This window comes from Fundulus heteroclitus, chromosome 5, assembly GCF_011125445.2.
Source record: "Fundulus heteroclitus isolate FHET01 chromosome 5, MU-UCD_Fhet_4.1, whole genome shotgun sequence".
NCBI lineage: Eukaryota > Metazoa > Chordata > Actinopteri > Cyprinodontiformes > Fundulidae > Fundulus > Fundulus heteroclitus.
Window position 1 is genome coordinate 3433657 of NC_046365.1, and position 18533 is coordinate 3452189.

General features: G+C 43.2%; 1 protein-coding gene and 1 long non-coding RNA gene across 3 annotated transcripts; one reads left to right on the plus strand and one right to left on the minus strand.

Annotated features, from left to right (window-relative positions):
• The first annotated feature begins 8523 nt into the window (after positions 1-8523).
• Positions 8524-16367, plus strand: LOC105931195 (rho-related GTP-binding protein RhoU). 2 transcript variants are annotated; one of them, XM_012869776.3, is made up of 4 exons: positions 8527-9038; positions 9238-9296; positions 9403-9432; positions 15499-16367. In XM_012869776.3, exons 1-4 carry the CDS (start codon positions 8768-8770, stop codon positions 15985-15987), a joined length of 849 nt encoding a protein of 282 aa, XP_012725230.2. In that variant the 5' UTR covers positions 8527-8767; the 3' UTR covers positions 15988-16367. The 2 variants fall into 2 exon arrangements, with proteins under 2 accessions (XP_021175829.2, XP_012725230.2); XM_021320154.2 differs by lacking the exon at positions 9403-9432 and having other exon boundaries at positions 8524-9038.
• LOC118563085 lies at positions 11480-12978 on the minus strand. The gene is made up of 3 exons (XR_004931004.1): positions 12936-12978; positions 12493-12767; positions 11480-12185 (listed from the first exon to the last, which is right to left on the minus strand). It is a non-coding gene; the product is annotated as an uncharacterized LOC118563085 (long non-coding RNA).
• Positions 16368-18533: the final 2166 nt, after the last annotated feature.

Genomic DNA, 18533 nt, shown 5'->3' on the forward strand with positions numbered 1-18533 from the left:
AATCAGAAAAGTCTGGCATGCATTTTAATTCATGCCTCAATACTCGGGTATCCTTTAATAAAATCAAGTGTAATCGCCTTGAGAAGTTCGTAAGAAGTTGCTTGGGTGTCATTTATCCACAGTATAAATGCAACTGTCCTGTTTCTGAACAGACAGCATCATGAAGACCGGGGAGCACAGGAGACAGGTCAGGGAGAACAGAGATAGAAACAATATATCACAGAGCTCTGTTCCATGCCTCATCTGAACTGGAAAAAGTGTGGTCAGTGGTTGTGGATCTCTGCAGCTCCTCCAAAGGTCACGCTGCAGAGATCCTGGGTTAAGGCGTGAGTCTGATGAAAGAACACCTGCAGTAAAGTGGGCAGAAGAAAGCAAAGTTTCTGCTATTTGCAACAAGCCATGCAGGGGACATAAATGCTCTCTGTTAAATCGGACTGAATTGCTACTTTGCAAAGAAGAACATGGAAGACTTTTAGCTTTAAATGCAATGAAAGATGGTTCAACACAGCGTTTTCTTGGAAATCTCAACTTTCTGTTTGTATTATTAATGTTGCCACCACCACAGACGTCTAAATGACACAATCCCACGCCATCACAGACCCAGGCTTTTGGATTTGTTGCTGATAATGGTCCTGATGGTTCCTCAGCCCGAGCCCATGCCTGGTGCATCTCAAATTTGGAAAATATCAGAAAGGTTCACTTATTTCAGTTATTCAAAAAGTGAAACTTGTGTACAAAATTACGTTTCAAGAGTCATTTCGGATCTTTTGCTTCCGCCTTCAATGGTACTCTTTGGAGCAACACTAACAGATGACGTTACTGACTTTGGATTGTGCACCTCTCCATTCCTCCTCCAAACTCTAGGACCTTTGATTTCTAAATGAAATTCAAAATGTATTTTATCTCTAAAGTGGACCACTGAGCAACAGTTTGGTTTCTTCTCCTTTGCTGAGGGAAGAGACTTCTGACGTTGGCCCACAGTTCAGCAGCTGACAGCTGATGTGTGATGGCTCACCAAGCTCTGACTCCAGTTGCTTTCCACTCCCTGTGAATCACAATCGTTTCAAGCCTGCTGCTTGATGACCTCTTTCTGCCGCGCTTTTTCCTTCCACTCAACTTTCCATTAATATTCTTGGCTACGCCACTCTGTGAACAGTTGGCTTCTTTAGCGATGACAATTTCTGGCTTCCCATCCTTGGTGAGGGGGTCAGCGACTGTCTGCTGGGCAACTGCCAAGTTAGACGTCTACCACGTGATTATGGAGCCCATATGGCCGCAGCTCAACGCTTCTGTATTAAAATCCATTTTTTATTTTTTATTTTGTGACAAACTGGTATTTGGGTTTCATTAGATGTAAGAAATGATCATCAAAATGAACAGAAGTCAACATTTGAAATACATCTGTGTGTGTGTGTGAGGATTCTGTATAGTATATGAGCCCTTCTTAAAATCAATTAAACACACAAATGAAGTATTTGACAGGACTCATTTAGACCCATCTGTACTTTGAAAGCTTCATTGTTTGTTTTCTCGTGTTTGCTTAATCATTAAAAGACAACAGTGAATGGAAGAAGTCCTCCTTTCCCTCCCCTCCCCTCCCCTGTGCCTCTAACTCTCCCTCTGCAGCTCTCCAGCCATGAGCATCTGCCCAGAAATGAACAGATGCAGACACCTGCGTTGGGAGCCCACATATGCACACACAACCCCCTCCCCAAACCTCCTTTCAACCTTCTATGGGACCCAGAGTGGATCACAATGGGGAGCGATCAACGATCCAGTAACCAAATACTGCCTATCCCCCCAGGACACTCGCTCTGTTAGAGGCTTTGTCACCAGTTATGTCAATGTGGCCACACCAAACAATCTGCTGTATGACTGCTCATTCGAGATATAACATAATTCAGGGAGACAGAGGAGGAGGAGGCGGGGGCGCCGCGGCGCAAAGAGGGCACTTCAGGGCTCCAGTTTGAAGTGGTGGGATTTCTCCGGACCAGTGGGCTCAGGTTTTTCTTTCCATTGGGCTGGGTTTAAATGGAGACCAGCCTGGGATGAGTGCTTCAGAGGCTCTTTTTGGGTGCCGGGGTGGCAGGTGCTGGCCGAGGTAAGTAGGACGGAAAAGAGGCTCGTTGCAGGGAGGTTATAAGGCTAGGTTACACATAAAAAGCCTTGTTTTGTTCCAAAAAACAGGTCCAGCAGCCCACCGGTGCATAATCGTGCCATAATACCCCCAAGTCCCTATCTCTCAGCTGCTGCTGGATGACAGAGGATCCACATGCACCTGTTGTCTTCCCCCTACTGTGTCTGGCATAAGTTAGCCTGCTACACCTTAGGAATGCTCCCATCTACAGGCCCGCCTCCTCGTCCCAGGAGAGAGCTCGGCCACAGTTGGCCGAGGAGAGCGTGCGTTTTAGGCGCTAGGGCGGGAGCCCGAGAGCCAGCAGAGAAGCTTTACTGAACAAGGTATAAAAGGAGGGGAGGGAAAGGTGGGAGGAAAGGCTGCAGAGCCAGTGTCCCCTCTCCTGTTCAGGAGCCTGTCCGGAGAGGCCTGTCCTAAATCACTGGCCCCAGGGGGAAGGCTGTCCATTGTGATGAGATGGCCCCTGCAAGCTGGGCTGCCAGCTGCCACTGCTGCAGTGTCATGGCCCCCTCCCCATCCACACACACACACACACACACACAACCACACACACACACACACTTCATCCTCACCATCTTCAGCAGCATGACAATGCTTTTTGTGGCCGTGGCCGCAGGTCAGAGGAGAGCATTAAAAAGAATTTGGAGAAGGCTCTGGAGAAAGGCCACGCAGCACCATGTTTTCTGAGCCCACAATGATGATGACAAACTGAAGGCCGAGTTACAGTGCACGACATTTTAACCTCGCCCTCTGCATCCTCACAGCGACCCAAACATAAACGCCAGCAGCGGGCCAAGACTGACCCGGACTCAAACCGCATTTTACCTGTCGATTGCTTCAAAGATAACAAGTATTTTAGTTGCATTTTATGTGACACCAATACAAGCAGATCTTTGTTGACAACTGAAAAAAAGATGTGGGGGTTGCACATTTTAAAATAAAGGTTTGGAAGTGTGGTTGCATTAGTGTTCGACACTTCTCAGCACCAACTTTGACCGTTATTACTGGTGCAATTCTACCGGACTGTCAGTACAGGGTTTGAATATTGAGAGAACGACATTTTTTCCCAATCCTCTCAGCAGAATGTCTGCAGCTCACAGGAGAGTGTCTGTGAGTGAACATTTGTTTTCAAGGCATGCCACCGATGGCTGGTTTTATTTATTTGGACTTTGACTGGGCCAGCTCAGGCTGTGTGTTTTGGGTCTCTGCCCTGCTGGAAGGTATTTCTCCTGTCCTCTGAAAGGATGGCGTCCTGTGTGGGGAGCTACGCCGGCAAAATTCAAAACCACCACCGAGTCCCAGAATAAAATCCTTTGCAGCCTCTCAAAGTTATTTCCCCCAGAATTGTGCTGTATTTATGTCCTTCCCCATTCCCATCAACTCTGGCCCAGCATCCCTGTCTGTGCTTCCTGAGAGCCTGATGTTACCCCCACCATCTTTCACCATGGCCTCATGTGTTCAGGGTGTATCGCAGCTTTGGCCTTCTGGCCAAACACCATTTTCCTTTTACGCGGCAAAAGATGGAGCTATGCTGTATCTGATGAGAGCACCTTCTTCCATGTTTGTTGTGTCCCTTATAAAGATAAAGCTTGCTGTAAGCTGGGAACAGGAAGTCTGATTTGTGGAGTGCTTGACTACAAGCTTTTGCCACCTGAGCTGCAGATACCTGCAGAGAATCAGTGAGATTCATTTTCAGTTAGCTGTAAGAAATAAATAAATATAAATTAGCACTTGGTATACATATCTGTGTGTGTGTGCTGAATCTACTGTATGTAATGGAAGAGTTTCACTATTTAATCTGATTTATGGAAATAAATCCTATTTTTAAAAAATGTTCTAATTTATGGACATGCATCTGTGAAGTTTGTCATGAACAAAGAGTAGGGGAGGAGGAAACCAGCCCTCGCTGATGCTCACAGAGCAGTGTGGTTGCAGCGTTTCACACAGAATCAGTATATGCCTGAAACAGTGACCAGATATTTTAGTTTAATTATATCAGCTTAGCCCCCTGTAGGCTGATTTGTCCTGAACAATCCCTTTTGTTTATCTGAATCAAACATGTTGAACCAAACCAATAAACTGACACAGTTCCAGGCTTCCTTTGTTCCATGCATATTTATAAATTTCTTCCTCCCACTGCAGCACTCGCTGCCCCAGCTCCGTAGGAGGATTTTCCCATCCATAGCCGAGGGAGGCGTGCTCCATTGTGCAGCTTCTAATGATGATTGTAATGATAGCTTGTCCATCTTTGATAAGAAGCAGCACGCCCCTCATTAAAGATCCACGGCACCGGTTCTCATGGCCGCTGGTCCATTCCAGGAGTTGGACAGCAGGCGAGGGGAGGCGAGACGACACCCGTGGCACACGCCTGTTGACCGAGCCACAAAGCAAAAGCGTGTGATACTTGCCCCACCCCCGCCGCTCCCTATTGTCCTCTCTGTGGGTCCCAGCGACAAAACCAATCCTGTCAAGCTCCCTTCGCCACACACCCCTCCTCGCATCCACAAAAACCCACAACGCACACAACAGCTCCTTTCCATCTATCCTCCATCAGTTTTGCCAATCAGCTGATCGGCCTCTCTCTCTCACACATCCAGCAAGGCTCTGCCCCTCACCTCCTGCTCCCCCTCCCTCTACTCCTCCCCCTCAACCATCAGCTGCTGCACAAGGTGGACGGCCGTCATTATGTAAAGAGAAGGCACTCTTCCCGTGTCTCATGCACACTTACTGGGCAGAGCGTGGTGCGGGCGAGGGTGGGGGCGCTAATTCGCATGCAGACAGTATTTCTTGGAGGTGCTGGTGGAGGAGGGTGTGGCAGCTGGGTGGGGTCTGGGTTTTAGGGATGCTGGATGGTGCTGATGGTTGCGGGATAGAGGAGGAAGGGCTGGGGGTTGCTGTGGCTGCTGGGGTCAGGCCTGTGTGTCCTGGGAAAGTTGGGTTCTCCATTTAAACCGGCACATGTTGTGGCCTTCTGGTGGTTGCATGAATGTGCAAGGTGACAGATGGCCCCAGCCCATAACTATAGAGTCTGAGAGCCCCTCCGGGGAGGGGGGATGGGGGGAGGAGGAGGGGGGGGGCACTATAGGGAGAGAGTGACAGAGTGGGAGAGAGAGGCAGAGATAAGGAGCGGGTGAAGGGAAAGAGGAACAGAATGGAGCTCTCAGCTGATCCCTGCAGAAGGAGGGATGAGTGACGGAGGAAAGGCAGAGCAGAAAGGAGGAGGGATGGTGGTGTGTGCGTTTGTGTATATTTACATGTGTGTGTTATAATGAGGGGACGGATGGGCCCTTAAGCCCAAACTCTAAATTGAGTTAATGTATTTGCCTACCAAAGGGCGGTCCAGACTCCCTAAAGGTCCTGATTAGGTGTCTAGTTCATCAGACGCTGGAGGACTAAGAGTGCTGAGGCAGGTGGAGCCTGGCAGGTGACCCTTCTTTACAACAGTAGCAGCTTTGTCTGTTTTCTATGGGTGCACTGACGGGACTCATGGCTCCGTGGACCATGGACCATGTACCAGGTCCTGGAGCCAACCGATGTCTCAATCCATCCCCAGGTCTGGCACAAATGTGCTGTCCTCCGCTGACTTTGTGTTAATCCTGTTAAGTGGAGACGTCAGATTATTTTACGCTTCAGACAATTTGTTTCTCTGTTTGTCTGGGCTACAGGGAGATCTTTTGGCAGCTAGGAGTCATACAGTGGCTTACAGTAGTATTCACACCTCTTGAACTTTTTCCATGTTTTGCTACGCTTTGATCTAAACCGCTCCCCTCTTCCCCATCGCTGCCTCAGAGAAGCATGACCCTGCCACCACCATGTTTCAGCAGGAGGATGGTGTGTTCAGGTGGATGGGCAGCATTAGTTTCCACCACACCCATACGCAAAAAAACATGTTGCCTCATCAGAGCAGAGCTCTGTTTACCACGTGTTTGCTGTTTCACTGGCATGAAGCAGACTACAAACGACTCTTTGGGCTTTCTTTCAGCACAGCCTTTTCTCTGGCCACTCTCCCCTAGAAGCAGAGACCTGCGGAGGGCTCGGCCAATAGTTCTGTTGCTTCCACCTGCAGTCAGGATCTCCGTTGTATCTCCAGCTTCTCGGCTGCTTCTCTGGTCGTTTTTTTTTCAGAGGATGGATTGAACGGTGGTCTCCAAGTGTTCAAAGGGTTGGATATTGTTTTATAACCTAACTCCGCTTTAAACTTCTCCACAGCTTTCTCCCTGACCTGTCTGTGTATATGATGCTGTTGGTTCTCCAATGTTCTCAGACAAACCTCTGAAGAAACAGAGCAGTGGGATTAATACTGAGATTAGATTACTGGGTTTTATCCTGGGGCATCAGAGTGAAGGGAGTGGGACACAAACACATGCTGCACTCCTCAGAACTTTACTTCTACATATTGTTAGTTTTACTTTAACTTAATAATAATATGCTATTTTGGCCTGGCATGTAAAACTCCTATAAAATATATTTAAATGTATGCGTGTGATGTGAACAAAATGTGTAAATGTTCAAGAGGAATTAACACTTTTTGAACTGCAGTATTTAAAACATCACAGAATGTATTACATTTATTTTTTTAACAAAAATCTGTTTTATCATTTTAGCCAGCCTGGCTTGAGAGGTCTTGGTTGGAGTTTGTCCATTATGTTGAGCTGCCACACTTCTATCTGAGAACACATAAAACCCACCTTCTCTGGTTGTTAATATATTCTGTAGTTCCTGCTTGTCATCAGATTCTACACATCCTGCTCCTTTAAGTAGTTTTAGAGAGTTTTAAGTTAACTCTAACTCTACAAGAGGGTCTAGCCATATTAAAAGAATCCACAATGAAGTACTGTTTTTAAATCATTGCTTAACTTGGGTGTACAGGTAGCTCCCTTTACTGACAGGCCCGATAATGGAACAGTATTTTATTCTCAGCGTTTAAATGCACCAACAAACAAGAGTGTTCATTAGAATGTATTTTAGCTTTTTAGAAAAATAGACTGATGAACTACATTTACTCCGATGTACAAATAATGTACATCGGAGTAAATCACTACAATTTAGGAATCAGCATTTCAGACATCATCGGTCAATAAAAGCCTTATCTCTAGTAACAAGGGAGGCAGATCTTTAGGCCATCTGGCTTGACTGAGCAGCGTGCGCCCACTCAAGTGTTGGTGCACTGCATTAACATTCTGACTCACACACACACACACACACACACACACACACACACACACACACACACACACACACACACACACACAGAGTTTTACAAGTAAAGATGCGAAAAGTGCGGCGGGCTTTTGTTTTCAACTCCTTGCTAAAATGTGGAGAAACCTATTGCCTTCAGATGTCACCTACTCAGTAATGACTCCATCTGAGTGTAATTTAATGTCAATGTGGCAATCCAGCTGTGCTGTAATATTCTCTGAGAGAGAAAGCAAAGAGAACATTGGTGAAAAAAGGGACATCATGAAGATCAAGGAACTCAGTGGAAAGGTCGGAGAGGAAAGTGTGGACAAGTTCAAAGTGGCCATTGGTTACATTCTATTCTCTGTGTTCCTCCATTCAAAAATAGACAGAATAACACAACTGCTATCCTACCAAGACGTGTGCACCCCACAGGACAACCCATTGACAGTTTGCCATAACCCATGTAGTGGACACAACAAACTCATGAAAGAAAGTGTTCCAGTCACAGGGAAGCTGATCAGTCTACAAGAAGACACCAGGGCAATCCTGGAATAAAAACTGTTCAAGACAGCTAAAGATTTGAGACTGGTGCCATGTTTCCTGTTCCACCAGGCAAATGCATGTCACACTTTCAGAATTTTATCTGTAAGAAATTGCAGTATAATTTTCTTTCCGCTTCACAATAGTGCACTACTTTATCAAATTAAAGTTGTAGTTGCAGGCCTCCACTACTCAGGTTGGAAGATCTGATAACAAGACAACTATTAGCTGCGGACTCCACAAACCTGGCTATTTAGCTTGTAATTGGCAAGTTTTCAAAGGGATGATTTTAGTAGCAAGGCAACTTGCATGTCAACCATTAGGGGGCGACATAACCCTTTTCTTATCCCTGTAAAATTTGAGCCAGGAGGCAAATTGAGGTTTAATACAGTAAATGTTATCAGAAACTGTGAGATGTATTACTGTTTATTTGCGTTCCTCATATTCATTGTGTAGAATAATAGTTTTCTTATATTTTTAAAAACATTGATATTAGTGTAAGATATAGGGCAAAAACTAAATAAATGAATATATTGTTTTGTTTTTGTAACTTTTTTGTTTTAAAAAAAGAGGGAAGCATTGCGTATCTCTCTGGATCAAAGGGTTCCTGTAAACTGGGTTGGTTTCACTTGAAAAGCCTTGGAGCTTCAGATGGTGTTGCTCGGTAAGCTTCTTAGGACGCACGACCGTGACAGATGTAGAGAATGCCAATCAGCTGCTCCCGCAGCGCAGGGAAACTTCAGACAGCCTCCTTTATACTTCTGACACACTTCACGGTAAACCAGCTCACCGACGTGCTGCTGACAGCCAAAACATTAACAGAACCGCGTTAGAAAGATGGAGCATCTGCGGTGCGTCTAGAGCGACAAATATTTTAGACCAAATCCTGTTCCGTAAGCAGAAAGAAGCATGTTACCCCGCGACGTCGGGAACCAGAAGCCCTGCCGTGTTTCAGAGCCCTTTGACGGAGGAGACCGACCCACGGTCCCGCCGCGGCGCTTCAAGAACCGGGATTTCCCTGTGAGCGCAAAGCGCCGCCGGTCCGGCTCCACTCCCGAGCGCAAGATGAACTGCGTTCTGGTCGGTGACGGAGCCGTGGGCAAGACCAGCCTCATCGTGAGCTACACCACCAACGGATATCCCACCGAGTACGTTCCCACGGCCTTTGACAACTTCACCGGTGAGCCCTACCAGCAGCGCGGCGCGGCGCGGCACGCACGCGTTTTTACGCAGTTTGGCACCATGCGTCTTGTATGTTTTGTAGAGGTTTTATCCCTCTGTTACAGATCTCCTTTGCACCGTTTTCTCGCAAAGTGTCAAAATAAATGTTAATGCGTCCAACTGAGACAAGGGGGGTTGGTGTTTTTGGATTCTTTTAGTGATGGTTGTGGTTGACGGGAAACCAGTCAGACTGCAGCTGTGTGACACTGCTGGTCAGGTGAGTTTGTTTTTGCATTTTATTAAATAGGCTATACGTGAGTTGTGTGGCTGCAGTAAGTTTCAACTCTGATTATTTCTTCCCCGACAATGCATCACCATGATAGAAATGGGGGCCAGTTGATGAACCAGTTAATGTAAGTCAGTGTGTTTGGTTCCACTGTTGGCAGATCCTTCCCTGTATTTGTTATTTGGCCTTGCAATCTTGGTCAGAACCAATGTAATAGCTCCGCACCACCCCCTGCAGGAGAAGAAGATAAAAAGCATGTGCTCTGGGCATTAGGCCCCTGTCACCCTGTGCTCCATCGCCCTCCTTTGGTTGAGTGCTTGCTTCTGAAAAAGGAAACTCTCCTCTCAACCAGTTGCAGTGCTGCTCTGGAAGAGAGGAGAGCAAAAAACAAATTGAGCATGCTATCTATGAGTTTTTATCTAGAACAGAAGGGCAATAACTATTCTTGCCACAATGTTACATGTAACCTATATTAAATGTTTTATTTTGTTTTGGGGAAAAACATGGAATATATACACACACCATCTTAATTTAGCAATGTTAATTCCCATATAATTATAACAGAGACAGAACAACAGTGTTACAAAAAGACCAGGGCAATACAAACTCAAACATACATGGGCCTCATCTATGGAGATAATTTCTTGACAAAACGTTGTAAGCAAAAAAATGTGTTGCACACAAATAAAACTTGTTTTGCACACAAAAAGATATGTTTCACACACAAAAAATTGTTTTGCAAACTGTTCGCCAACCTTGCACTCAAAATATCATTTATAAGTTTTCCTCGGGTACAAAACGGTCTGTGCTCGTACAAAACTGCCTCTGCTCGCACAAAGCAGCCTCTGCTCGAGTACGAAACAATCCCACCACCGCTGCGGTAAATTTGTGCCAAAAGTCACGTGATGCATTAAGAGTTGTTGTTGTTGTTGTTCAGACTTCCCGACAGCAGGGGGCGCACCCGAAAGAAACTGAAATGCGCCGGTTTGGCTGAGGAAGAAAGACGTGACACCATAGCTCAGTGCAGCTAACAGCATCAGCACCCCACAGGTAAGTTTCAAAGCTTTCCCGGTGAAAAAGTAACAGCTCACTTTGCAGATAGAACATGTAAGATTTCAGTTAAAGGTACTGCTGTGTTACAGTAAGGGACCATGTTACGTTTTAGAGCAAATTACATGAAAGCTAGCCTTAGGTTGAACGCCATGCTAAAACAACTTTTGCTTTGTATGTAACCCCACTGGTTGGCTTCTCCCTTTACTTTGTTGTCAAATAAATAGTACCTGAGTGGATACCCAGATAAATGCATTGTTAACAGATTATAATGTGTTTTTATGTTGTTTTCAACTGACTGTCTGTTGTTCTTATTGGTGTAAACCTAAATTGGTGTTTGGATATAATAATTTATCCTAAAACTGTTAAACCAATGCATGTATGCTTATGTGCAAAACGGATTCTTAAGCAATTTAAAATAATTGCAACGAGTGGATATTGATTATTTGAAAATTGGTAAGGAAATTAATTAAAAATTGCGTTTTCTAACATAAATATGAATGTTACAAGTAAAGCATATAGCAGCAGATCTAGATTATATCTCACTACCTTTCTAACTCCTTAATTTCTTCAAAGTAAAAATGAGGTCATCTGTGCCCAATTGCAAATATGTGTTGTGCACTTATTAAAATTGGTTTGGCCATGGCAAAAACCACAGCTGGAATTGGCCACATGGGCAGATATTTTCTTAAAACGTTTGTTTTCTTCTTGGTAATTATTTTTTTTTCTTTAAGAGGAGTATTATCCTTTACATATCCATAACACATATCTGTTTTCCAGCATCCACTGATGAGGTGAAGGTCATCAAAGTTCTGGGCTGGATGGAAGGCTACCAGATCATCAACCTGCTTTGAGACACGCCGACTTCCATCACAAGACTACCAAGACTTGAACAATTCAAAATTTTATGTAATCTTTAAACATACGGCAGATGATTTGAGCTTGTTTAAAAATAACTTAATATGTAACCGTTTTAGTTCCCAGTATTAACTACTTTGATCACTAACTGTTGCAGCATGTCCTTCATAGCTCTTAGTGGAGCCGTTTAGGCTGGAAAAAAAAGGCCAGGTTTGAGGTTCTAAATTTCCTGACAGTCTTACATGCAGAAATTGTTTTTCATAGTCCTGTTTTTGGCTTCATCCATTTCATCAGCCAGTTTGTTTTATACAGCCCGCTTTATGGTAATACATGGATTGTTTACTGGGAAAAACCTGGAGAATTAATGGAGTTCTTTCAGTCTTGATTTCAACAATAAAAGCAATCCTTGTGGAAAGGTGTATTCACTTTGATTGATATTGGTAAGAATTGGAAATGAAGACTTTATGAAAGGGTATGTTTATTATGCAATGTGGAAAATAAAGGACAAAAATTTTCCCACACTGTTTGCATCCTCAGGTTTATTAACAGCTCCATGTGCCCTTTTTTCCAATAACCTCAGCATTTTCAAAATTTTTATACAGTACCATACACATTTACCATCATAATCCCAGCAGTTCTACACTTTTATTCAGTGAATGCACTAACTTGGTTACATTTCCCTGGCTAGATTTTACTACTTAAAAACCTTTTGCAACAATGGTAACCACAATAAGATTAAACCCGTAAAGTGTTGGTCATACTGGAGAGTAGCAATATATATATATATATATATATATATATATATATTCTGAGCCGTGCGATTCAGAATGTCCCAGTGCATCCATGGCTGCCCTCAGTGCTACCAAGTTGTTCAGGGCTCAACACATTGCCAGTTTCAGAAATAGTGACCCCACAGTGTGGGTCATCCAGCAGTCCACTGTTGTCCCAGTCAATATGAGGCAGGCAGAGTCCCTGCAAGAAAGATATATAGAGAATAAAAAAGAGGCCGTGATTCTGTTGCTACAACTTACTGAATATAATTAAATTTATGAAGCTAAGGATGGAAAAGCAAATGACTCCAAAATCCATTAATTATTTTGAAGGACCATAATAAACAGATTTCAAAGAAACCAGTTTCAGTGCCACCTCTCTGATGTACTCAATGTTTTGTTGTATTGGAGTGATCAGATAAATGATCAGATAAATTCATTTCTGGTTTGAAATATACGCATTAATGTGAGAAACTGTATAATAGCCAGCACAAAAAAATCCTTCTTACCTCTGTGATTTCTGGTTCTACCACAGCATGCTGGATGCTTCCCATCTTCCATAACTGACTGAGTGTTAGATTCCCCTCAGTTCTGAGTGAATGGTCATCTCAGCCACTGCTGATGGTGTGAAAACTTAGTTGTAGTCTTGGGACAAATAAATGGTGACAACAGAAGTTATCTAACATGTTTCACAGGTCAAGCGAATTGTTGTCCTCTCCTGAGTGCAGCACATTGTTGTGTATGTTAGTTCCTGCGCACCACACGTCTCCAAAGACGTTTAATTCTGAAAGGAGAGTAAAGATCAAATCATAGTCTAAATACATTATTTTTCAAAAGTCCGTTACACAGCATTTTTAGATCAGAGATAAAACTAAACAGGGCCTTTAACTAAAATCTTACATGATCTATCAGTGAGCTGTTACTTTTTCACCGGGAAAGTTTTGAAACTTACCTGTGGGGTGCTGATGCTGTTAGCTGTGTTATCACGTCTCTCTTCCTCAGCCAAACCGGTGCGTTTCAGTTTTTTTGGGTGCGCCCCCTGCTGTCGGGAAGTCTGAACAACAACTCAATGCATCACGTGACTTTTGGCACAAATTTACCGCAGCGGTGGTGGGATTGTTTCGTACTCGAGCAGAGGCTGTTTTGTGCAAGCACAGACCGTTTTGTACTCGAGGAAAACTTATAAATTATATTTTGAGTGCAAGGTTGGCGAACAGTTTGCAAAACAATTTTTTGTGTGTGAGACATATCATTTTGTGTGCAAAACAGGTTTTATTTGTGTGCAACACATTTTTTTGCTTACAACGTTTTGGCAGGAAATTATCTCCATACTCATCCTCATCCAGCAAGACACACATATTCTTTTTTGCATTGATGCTGTTATGGCAAGCAACTTGTTGTGCTTCCTTAGTGCCTATATATATGTTGCAATTATTTCAACCCAGCTTCGTTATTGTTCAGGATATTAAATCTATTTGCTGTTGAGCTGTTTTTAGAGCGACAAAAGTAAGCTGATATTAGCTGGTTTATTAATTGAGTCTATCTGCTCTGGTAGCCAGTCTGTAGTCTGCTGCCAAACAGATATGCCACTTGTTGCTTGCCAACTGCAGTTTGAATGTGACTCTTTAGTGTCCATGCCATGACTGTCTGTGTGTTTTGCAATCGGAAATATTTCCAAACATCTGAATTTATTTTTGCTGTAATTTATAATTTTCCACCAGCTGACTAGCAGTGCACAGCAACCTGTGGAGGAATGGCAAGGATGCACTGCTCAGTAAATAATTTAGCCAGAAAATAAAAAAAAACTTAATCTGGCACTTTCTGGTCCATCACAAAATACTTACTTAGCAGTTGCTATACAGCGATAGGAATGATATGATAGAATAAATAAAAAGGTAGATCTTCATACTGGGAATAGGCTTGTTCACAGGTCAGATTAGACATTAAATAAGGGTGCAGATTAAAGAACCATTCCTCTCAGCACGGTATCCATTTGGTTCTGAGTAATCCAGACCTCAGAAACTTTCATTTTGATCAAACATTTAGTTAATTTATTAAATATATATATACCATTCTCACACTCATATTAATGGTCTTTTCCCTGACCTTATCAAAGATGTAAAAGGCCCTCAGCAGAATTTAATTTGGAGACCCCTCCGACCTCCATTTTCTATGGTTGATCATTTTTGAATTTTGCATGAGAACGACTTCACTGATGAAACAAATCGTTGTAATTTAACCCTCTTATTAGCCGCTGTGCAGGCATGATTTGCTGTGTGTTTTTCATCTGTGGACGTTGCTCTTGCTGGATGTTTAATGTCATCCTGCAGGACGGTGAAAGTCTCGAGTCTTTCGCAGCCTCCAACAGGGTTTCTTTTCTTTGTTGAACTAGAATTCAGACTAAAAGTCATCTCAATATAAATGTATCCCACAGTTTTTGAATTAAAACCTGTTGTTTCCTTGTCCTCTCACTTCATAAATATGCACATTTGACTTTTACATGAAGTCTGAAATAGTTTGAAGTCTGTGGTTGGAACCTGACAAGATGTAGAAAAATGTAAAGGGGATTTAAAACTGTTTTAAGGCACTGAAGTGTTCATAACTTGTTTTAGCCAACCTATATAGAAAGGCCTTATATAGGAAAAACTGAAGGGACTTCTGAAGAGTGCTCTGGATTTTATAAAGGTAACTGTCAAGGGTAATGCTTAAAGAACCCGATATTTCGACCAGACACAAAGTTACGTTTTGAAAAGGTTTATTGAAGGAATATTGAATACTGGCAGATAAGGCAGGCAGGAACGGGCAGGGGACCAGAAGATGCAGGTAGCGGGAGAACAGGACCAGAACAGGAGTAGCCGGAAGGATCAGACTGACCAGGGAGTTGCAGGAAGAGACCGAGCAGAACCAAGGATGAAAGCAGACCAGAGTTGATGATGCAGGCCGAGGAACCGCTAGGACAGGCAGAGCAAGCAGTTGGATCTTACAAGGAGCAAAACAATTGAGCTGCACACAGACACTTAAACCAAACAGTTTAAAATGTATTAATTCAATAATTAGGCACCCAATTTCTGCTTGAAGAACATAGTCAAGATTTTCTTACAAAAGAGGCTTCATGTTTAGGTTATTAAATAATTCAAAGTTACTTAATTCCATACATCCTGACAGCATTTACTTGAACAACTTAAATATATGGTTCCCCATGTGAAAACGCAAAAAAAAAAGTAAATTTTTCCATGGTACCAACATGTAAGACTTCAAATTATTACAGGTCCAAATCAAGACTCGCGTTGGTTTAACCCTGTTTCAATAAAAAATGTGAAAGATTAAAAAAGAGAAGAATTTAAAGTTCTATTCAACAAATCACATATTACAGCTTTTAGAGGATACAGACGTTTAAATCTTTAGTTGAAAATGTTGTCCTGCGGTTTTCTAAGGGAGCTCCAACCCTTCAAACTGCAGATCTTTGTGAACGTGTCATGTGACTCATCCATCTCCTCTGCTCGTTCTCCTTGCAGGATGAGCTGGAGCGCCTCAGGCCGCTCTGCTACAGGAACGCCGATGTCTTCCTCCTCTGCTACAGCGTGGTTCGCCCCTGCTCTTTCCGCAACCTCACCAGCAAATGGGTTCCTGAGATTCATCAACTCTGCCCCAGTGTCCCCCTGGTCCTGGTCGGTACCCAGCTGGACCTGAGAGAAGACGTTCAAGTTCTGATTCACCTGGCACAGAACCAGCAGCGGCCAGTGAGCACAGAGGAAGGCCAGAGGCTGGCCCTGGAGCTCGGGGCAGTGGGCTTCTCAGAGTGCTCAGCGCTGACTCAGAAGAACCTGAAAGACACTTTTGACGCCGCCATCTTGGCCAGCTTCCAGCAGATAGACAGTAATGTGGTCGAGCAGCAGAGGCTGACTCTGAGGAAGAAGACCCCCGATAAGATCAAGAGCCTCTCAGAGAACTGGTGGAGGAAGCTCAACTGTCTGATTGGAGAGGGCAGTTGTGAACTCAAATAGGAAGCCGCAATTAGACGCTTTTAGCTTTTAAGGTAGCCAGCTGTGCAGGGAAGGCATCATACACACACTGACACACACACACACACACACACACACACACACACACACACACACACAGACAGACAGGACTAAGCAGCAAACCGTAGTAAACATCGGTGAACATCTGTATTTCTTTTAAAGTTGGATATAGAAGAACTGAAAATCTTAGACGTTTTAGTCTCTATATAATTTTCACTTGAAAAAAGGCATAGGAATACTGTGTTAGAAATAAAATAATTATAGTATTTATTCATGTATTTATTGCACATTATTTATTTTTGTAATGCCAGCACTAATTGTGTAATTCTTCCGAATTCTTAATAAACGTTTCTTACCTCTGATCAAAATAGGACTTTCTTTTTCACTGTGATTCAACGTTTAATGCAACAATCCTGCATTGTTTATTTCCATTGTGACTTCTGCACTTTATCTTTCACTTGATGAACACAAGAGGTGTCGTGCCATCACCGGTGATCGGGTTCTGCAGCGCATTCCCTACATGGTTCTGCTGTGATCTTCAGTAAGGATTAAGATTACGCCCTCGCCCGGCTTTGCTCTCTGATTCAGAGTTGGCCTGTTGGAACTCCGTCTAATAGAAGTGGACAGGACCACCTGGGCTGGATTAGACCGGCATATGGAGCCCTATTTCCTCACCACAGAGACATCACGCCTCTAGAAGAAAGACAAGCTGTTTACCCTGCTGTAAAGATGATACAGTACCATTCAGAGGCGTACTCGTGGTAATAAATGCAATAATAATCATGCATTTCAACTGTTCTTTCTCCATGGGTTGATGGTTCTATACAAAACTATTTCAATTATATTTAATGGTGGATTTTCCCTATAATTCACATATGTTCAGAATTATACATACCTGCACAAATATGTTATTCCCCAACTAATATTTCGACAGATGCCGTTTTGCAACATGCAGGAATTGCACAGTAGAAAGTTTCTTTAAATTGCCTGGATTCCTCGCATGCACCAGTTTTCACGTCAATACGGGATCATTGTCATGTTGGGACACAAGTTTTACTCCTCTGACTCAAAACGTCACTCTTGGATGAAAGGAAATGGGTTAGCGTTATCAGAAGCAGTCCAGAACCAACCAAAGTCCAATCTTATCCCATACTGGAATATGCTGGAACAACAGCGTCAATGAGTTGATTATCAGGATAAGCCTATGGTGTGTGGGTTACAAATGAAGCGCCTGCCCTAAAATGGACACATTTCAGTACAGCACCACTTCAGCTTCAGAAGCCCGCGTTGGCAAGCCAAATGCTTTCTGCAGGTTTATGGACTGCAGGGACACAAATTGAGATTTTTGGCCACAATAGTGAAAATATCATTAAAAAGGTTAGAATTTCAAACCTGGGAACACCGAATGGACTGCCAAGCATGATGGTGGCAGTATTCAATTCAATTCAGTTCAATTCAATTTTATTTATATAGCGTCAATTCATGAAACATGTCATCTCAAGGCACTTTACAAAGTCAAGTTCAATCATATTATACAGATTGGGTCAGATTATACAGATTGGTCAAAAATTTCCTACATAAGGGAACCAGTTGATTTCATCAAAGTCCCGACAAGCAGCATTCACTCCTGGAGAAGCGTAGAGCCACAGGGAGAGTCATCTGCATTGTACATGGCTTTGCTGCAATCCCTCATACTGAGCAAGCATGAAGCGACAGTGGAAAGAAAACCTCCCCATTAACGGGAAGGAAAAACCTCCAGCAGAACCAGGCTCAGTATGAACGGTCATCTGCCTCGACCGACTGGGGTTACAGAAGACAGAACAGAGACACAACTAGAGAAACAAAAAAGCACAGAAGCACACATCGATCCAGTAATCTGTTCTACATTAGATGGTAGTAGCGGGTGAGCCGTCTTCCCTGGATGATGTCACAGTTAACAGAACGCCAGACCAGGTGTACCTACTATGAAGAAAAAGAGAGAACAGAAAGTTAAAGCAGAAATGACAACACATAATGCATAACTGAAGAACAGTAGAACTCTATAGAGTGAGAAAATTAGATCATGCGCTGAAAAAGGTGGGTCCCATAATACAACAAAGCACACAGCAAAGATTAGTGTGGGTGGATGTAGGGATGTGGACTTTACTTTGTCACAATGTTTTGTGCTATTTGTTATGATAACCATAAAAGTAAGGATAAAAGTATTTATAATTTAGTTACTGTTTATTAAGCAATCCATGGGTTACTGCAAACAGTTAGACGCCACAAACACAAAAATCCCTGTAAAAACGTTAGTACACATCTGACCAGAAGGAAATCCAAATGGACAGCTAAACTGTTCCCAGTAACAGGTTCCAGTTTTATTTTCAAATATGTTGACATTATGGATGATGCTGTCTTGCATTCAAGAGAGGAAAAAATATTTCCAATGGTAAAAGTAAGAATCTCAGCCATCCTGTCAGTGTTGGGAGTTTGACAACATCATCAATGAGAGTTTAGGAGTTTCATGATACATTTAACTGTTCTAA

Excerpts from the sequence above, each read along its gene's own strand:
- LOC105931195 (XM_012869776.3), top strand. The coding sequence starts at position 8,768 with ATGTTACCCCGCGACGTCGGGAACCAGAAGCCCTGCCGTGTTTCAGAG. Across the intron at positions 9,297-9,402 it reads TGTGTGACACTGCTGGTCAG|AAATGGGGGCCAGTTGATGA; the intron begins GTGAGTTTGTTT and ends TCACCATGATAG. Across the intron at positions 9,433-15,498 it reads CAGTTGATGAACCAGTTAAT|GATGAGCTGGAGCGCCTCAG; the intron begins GTAAGTCAGTGT and ends TTCTCCTTGCAG.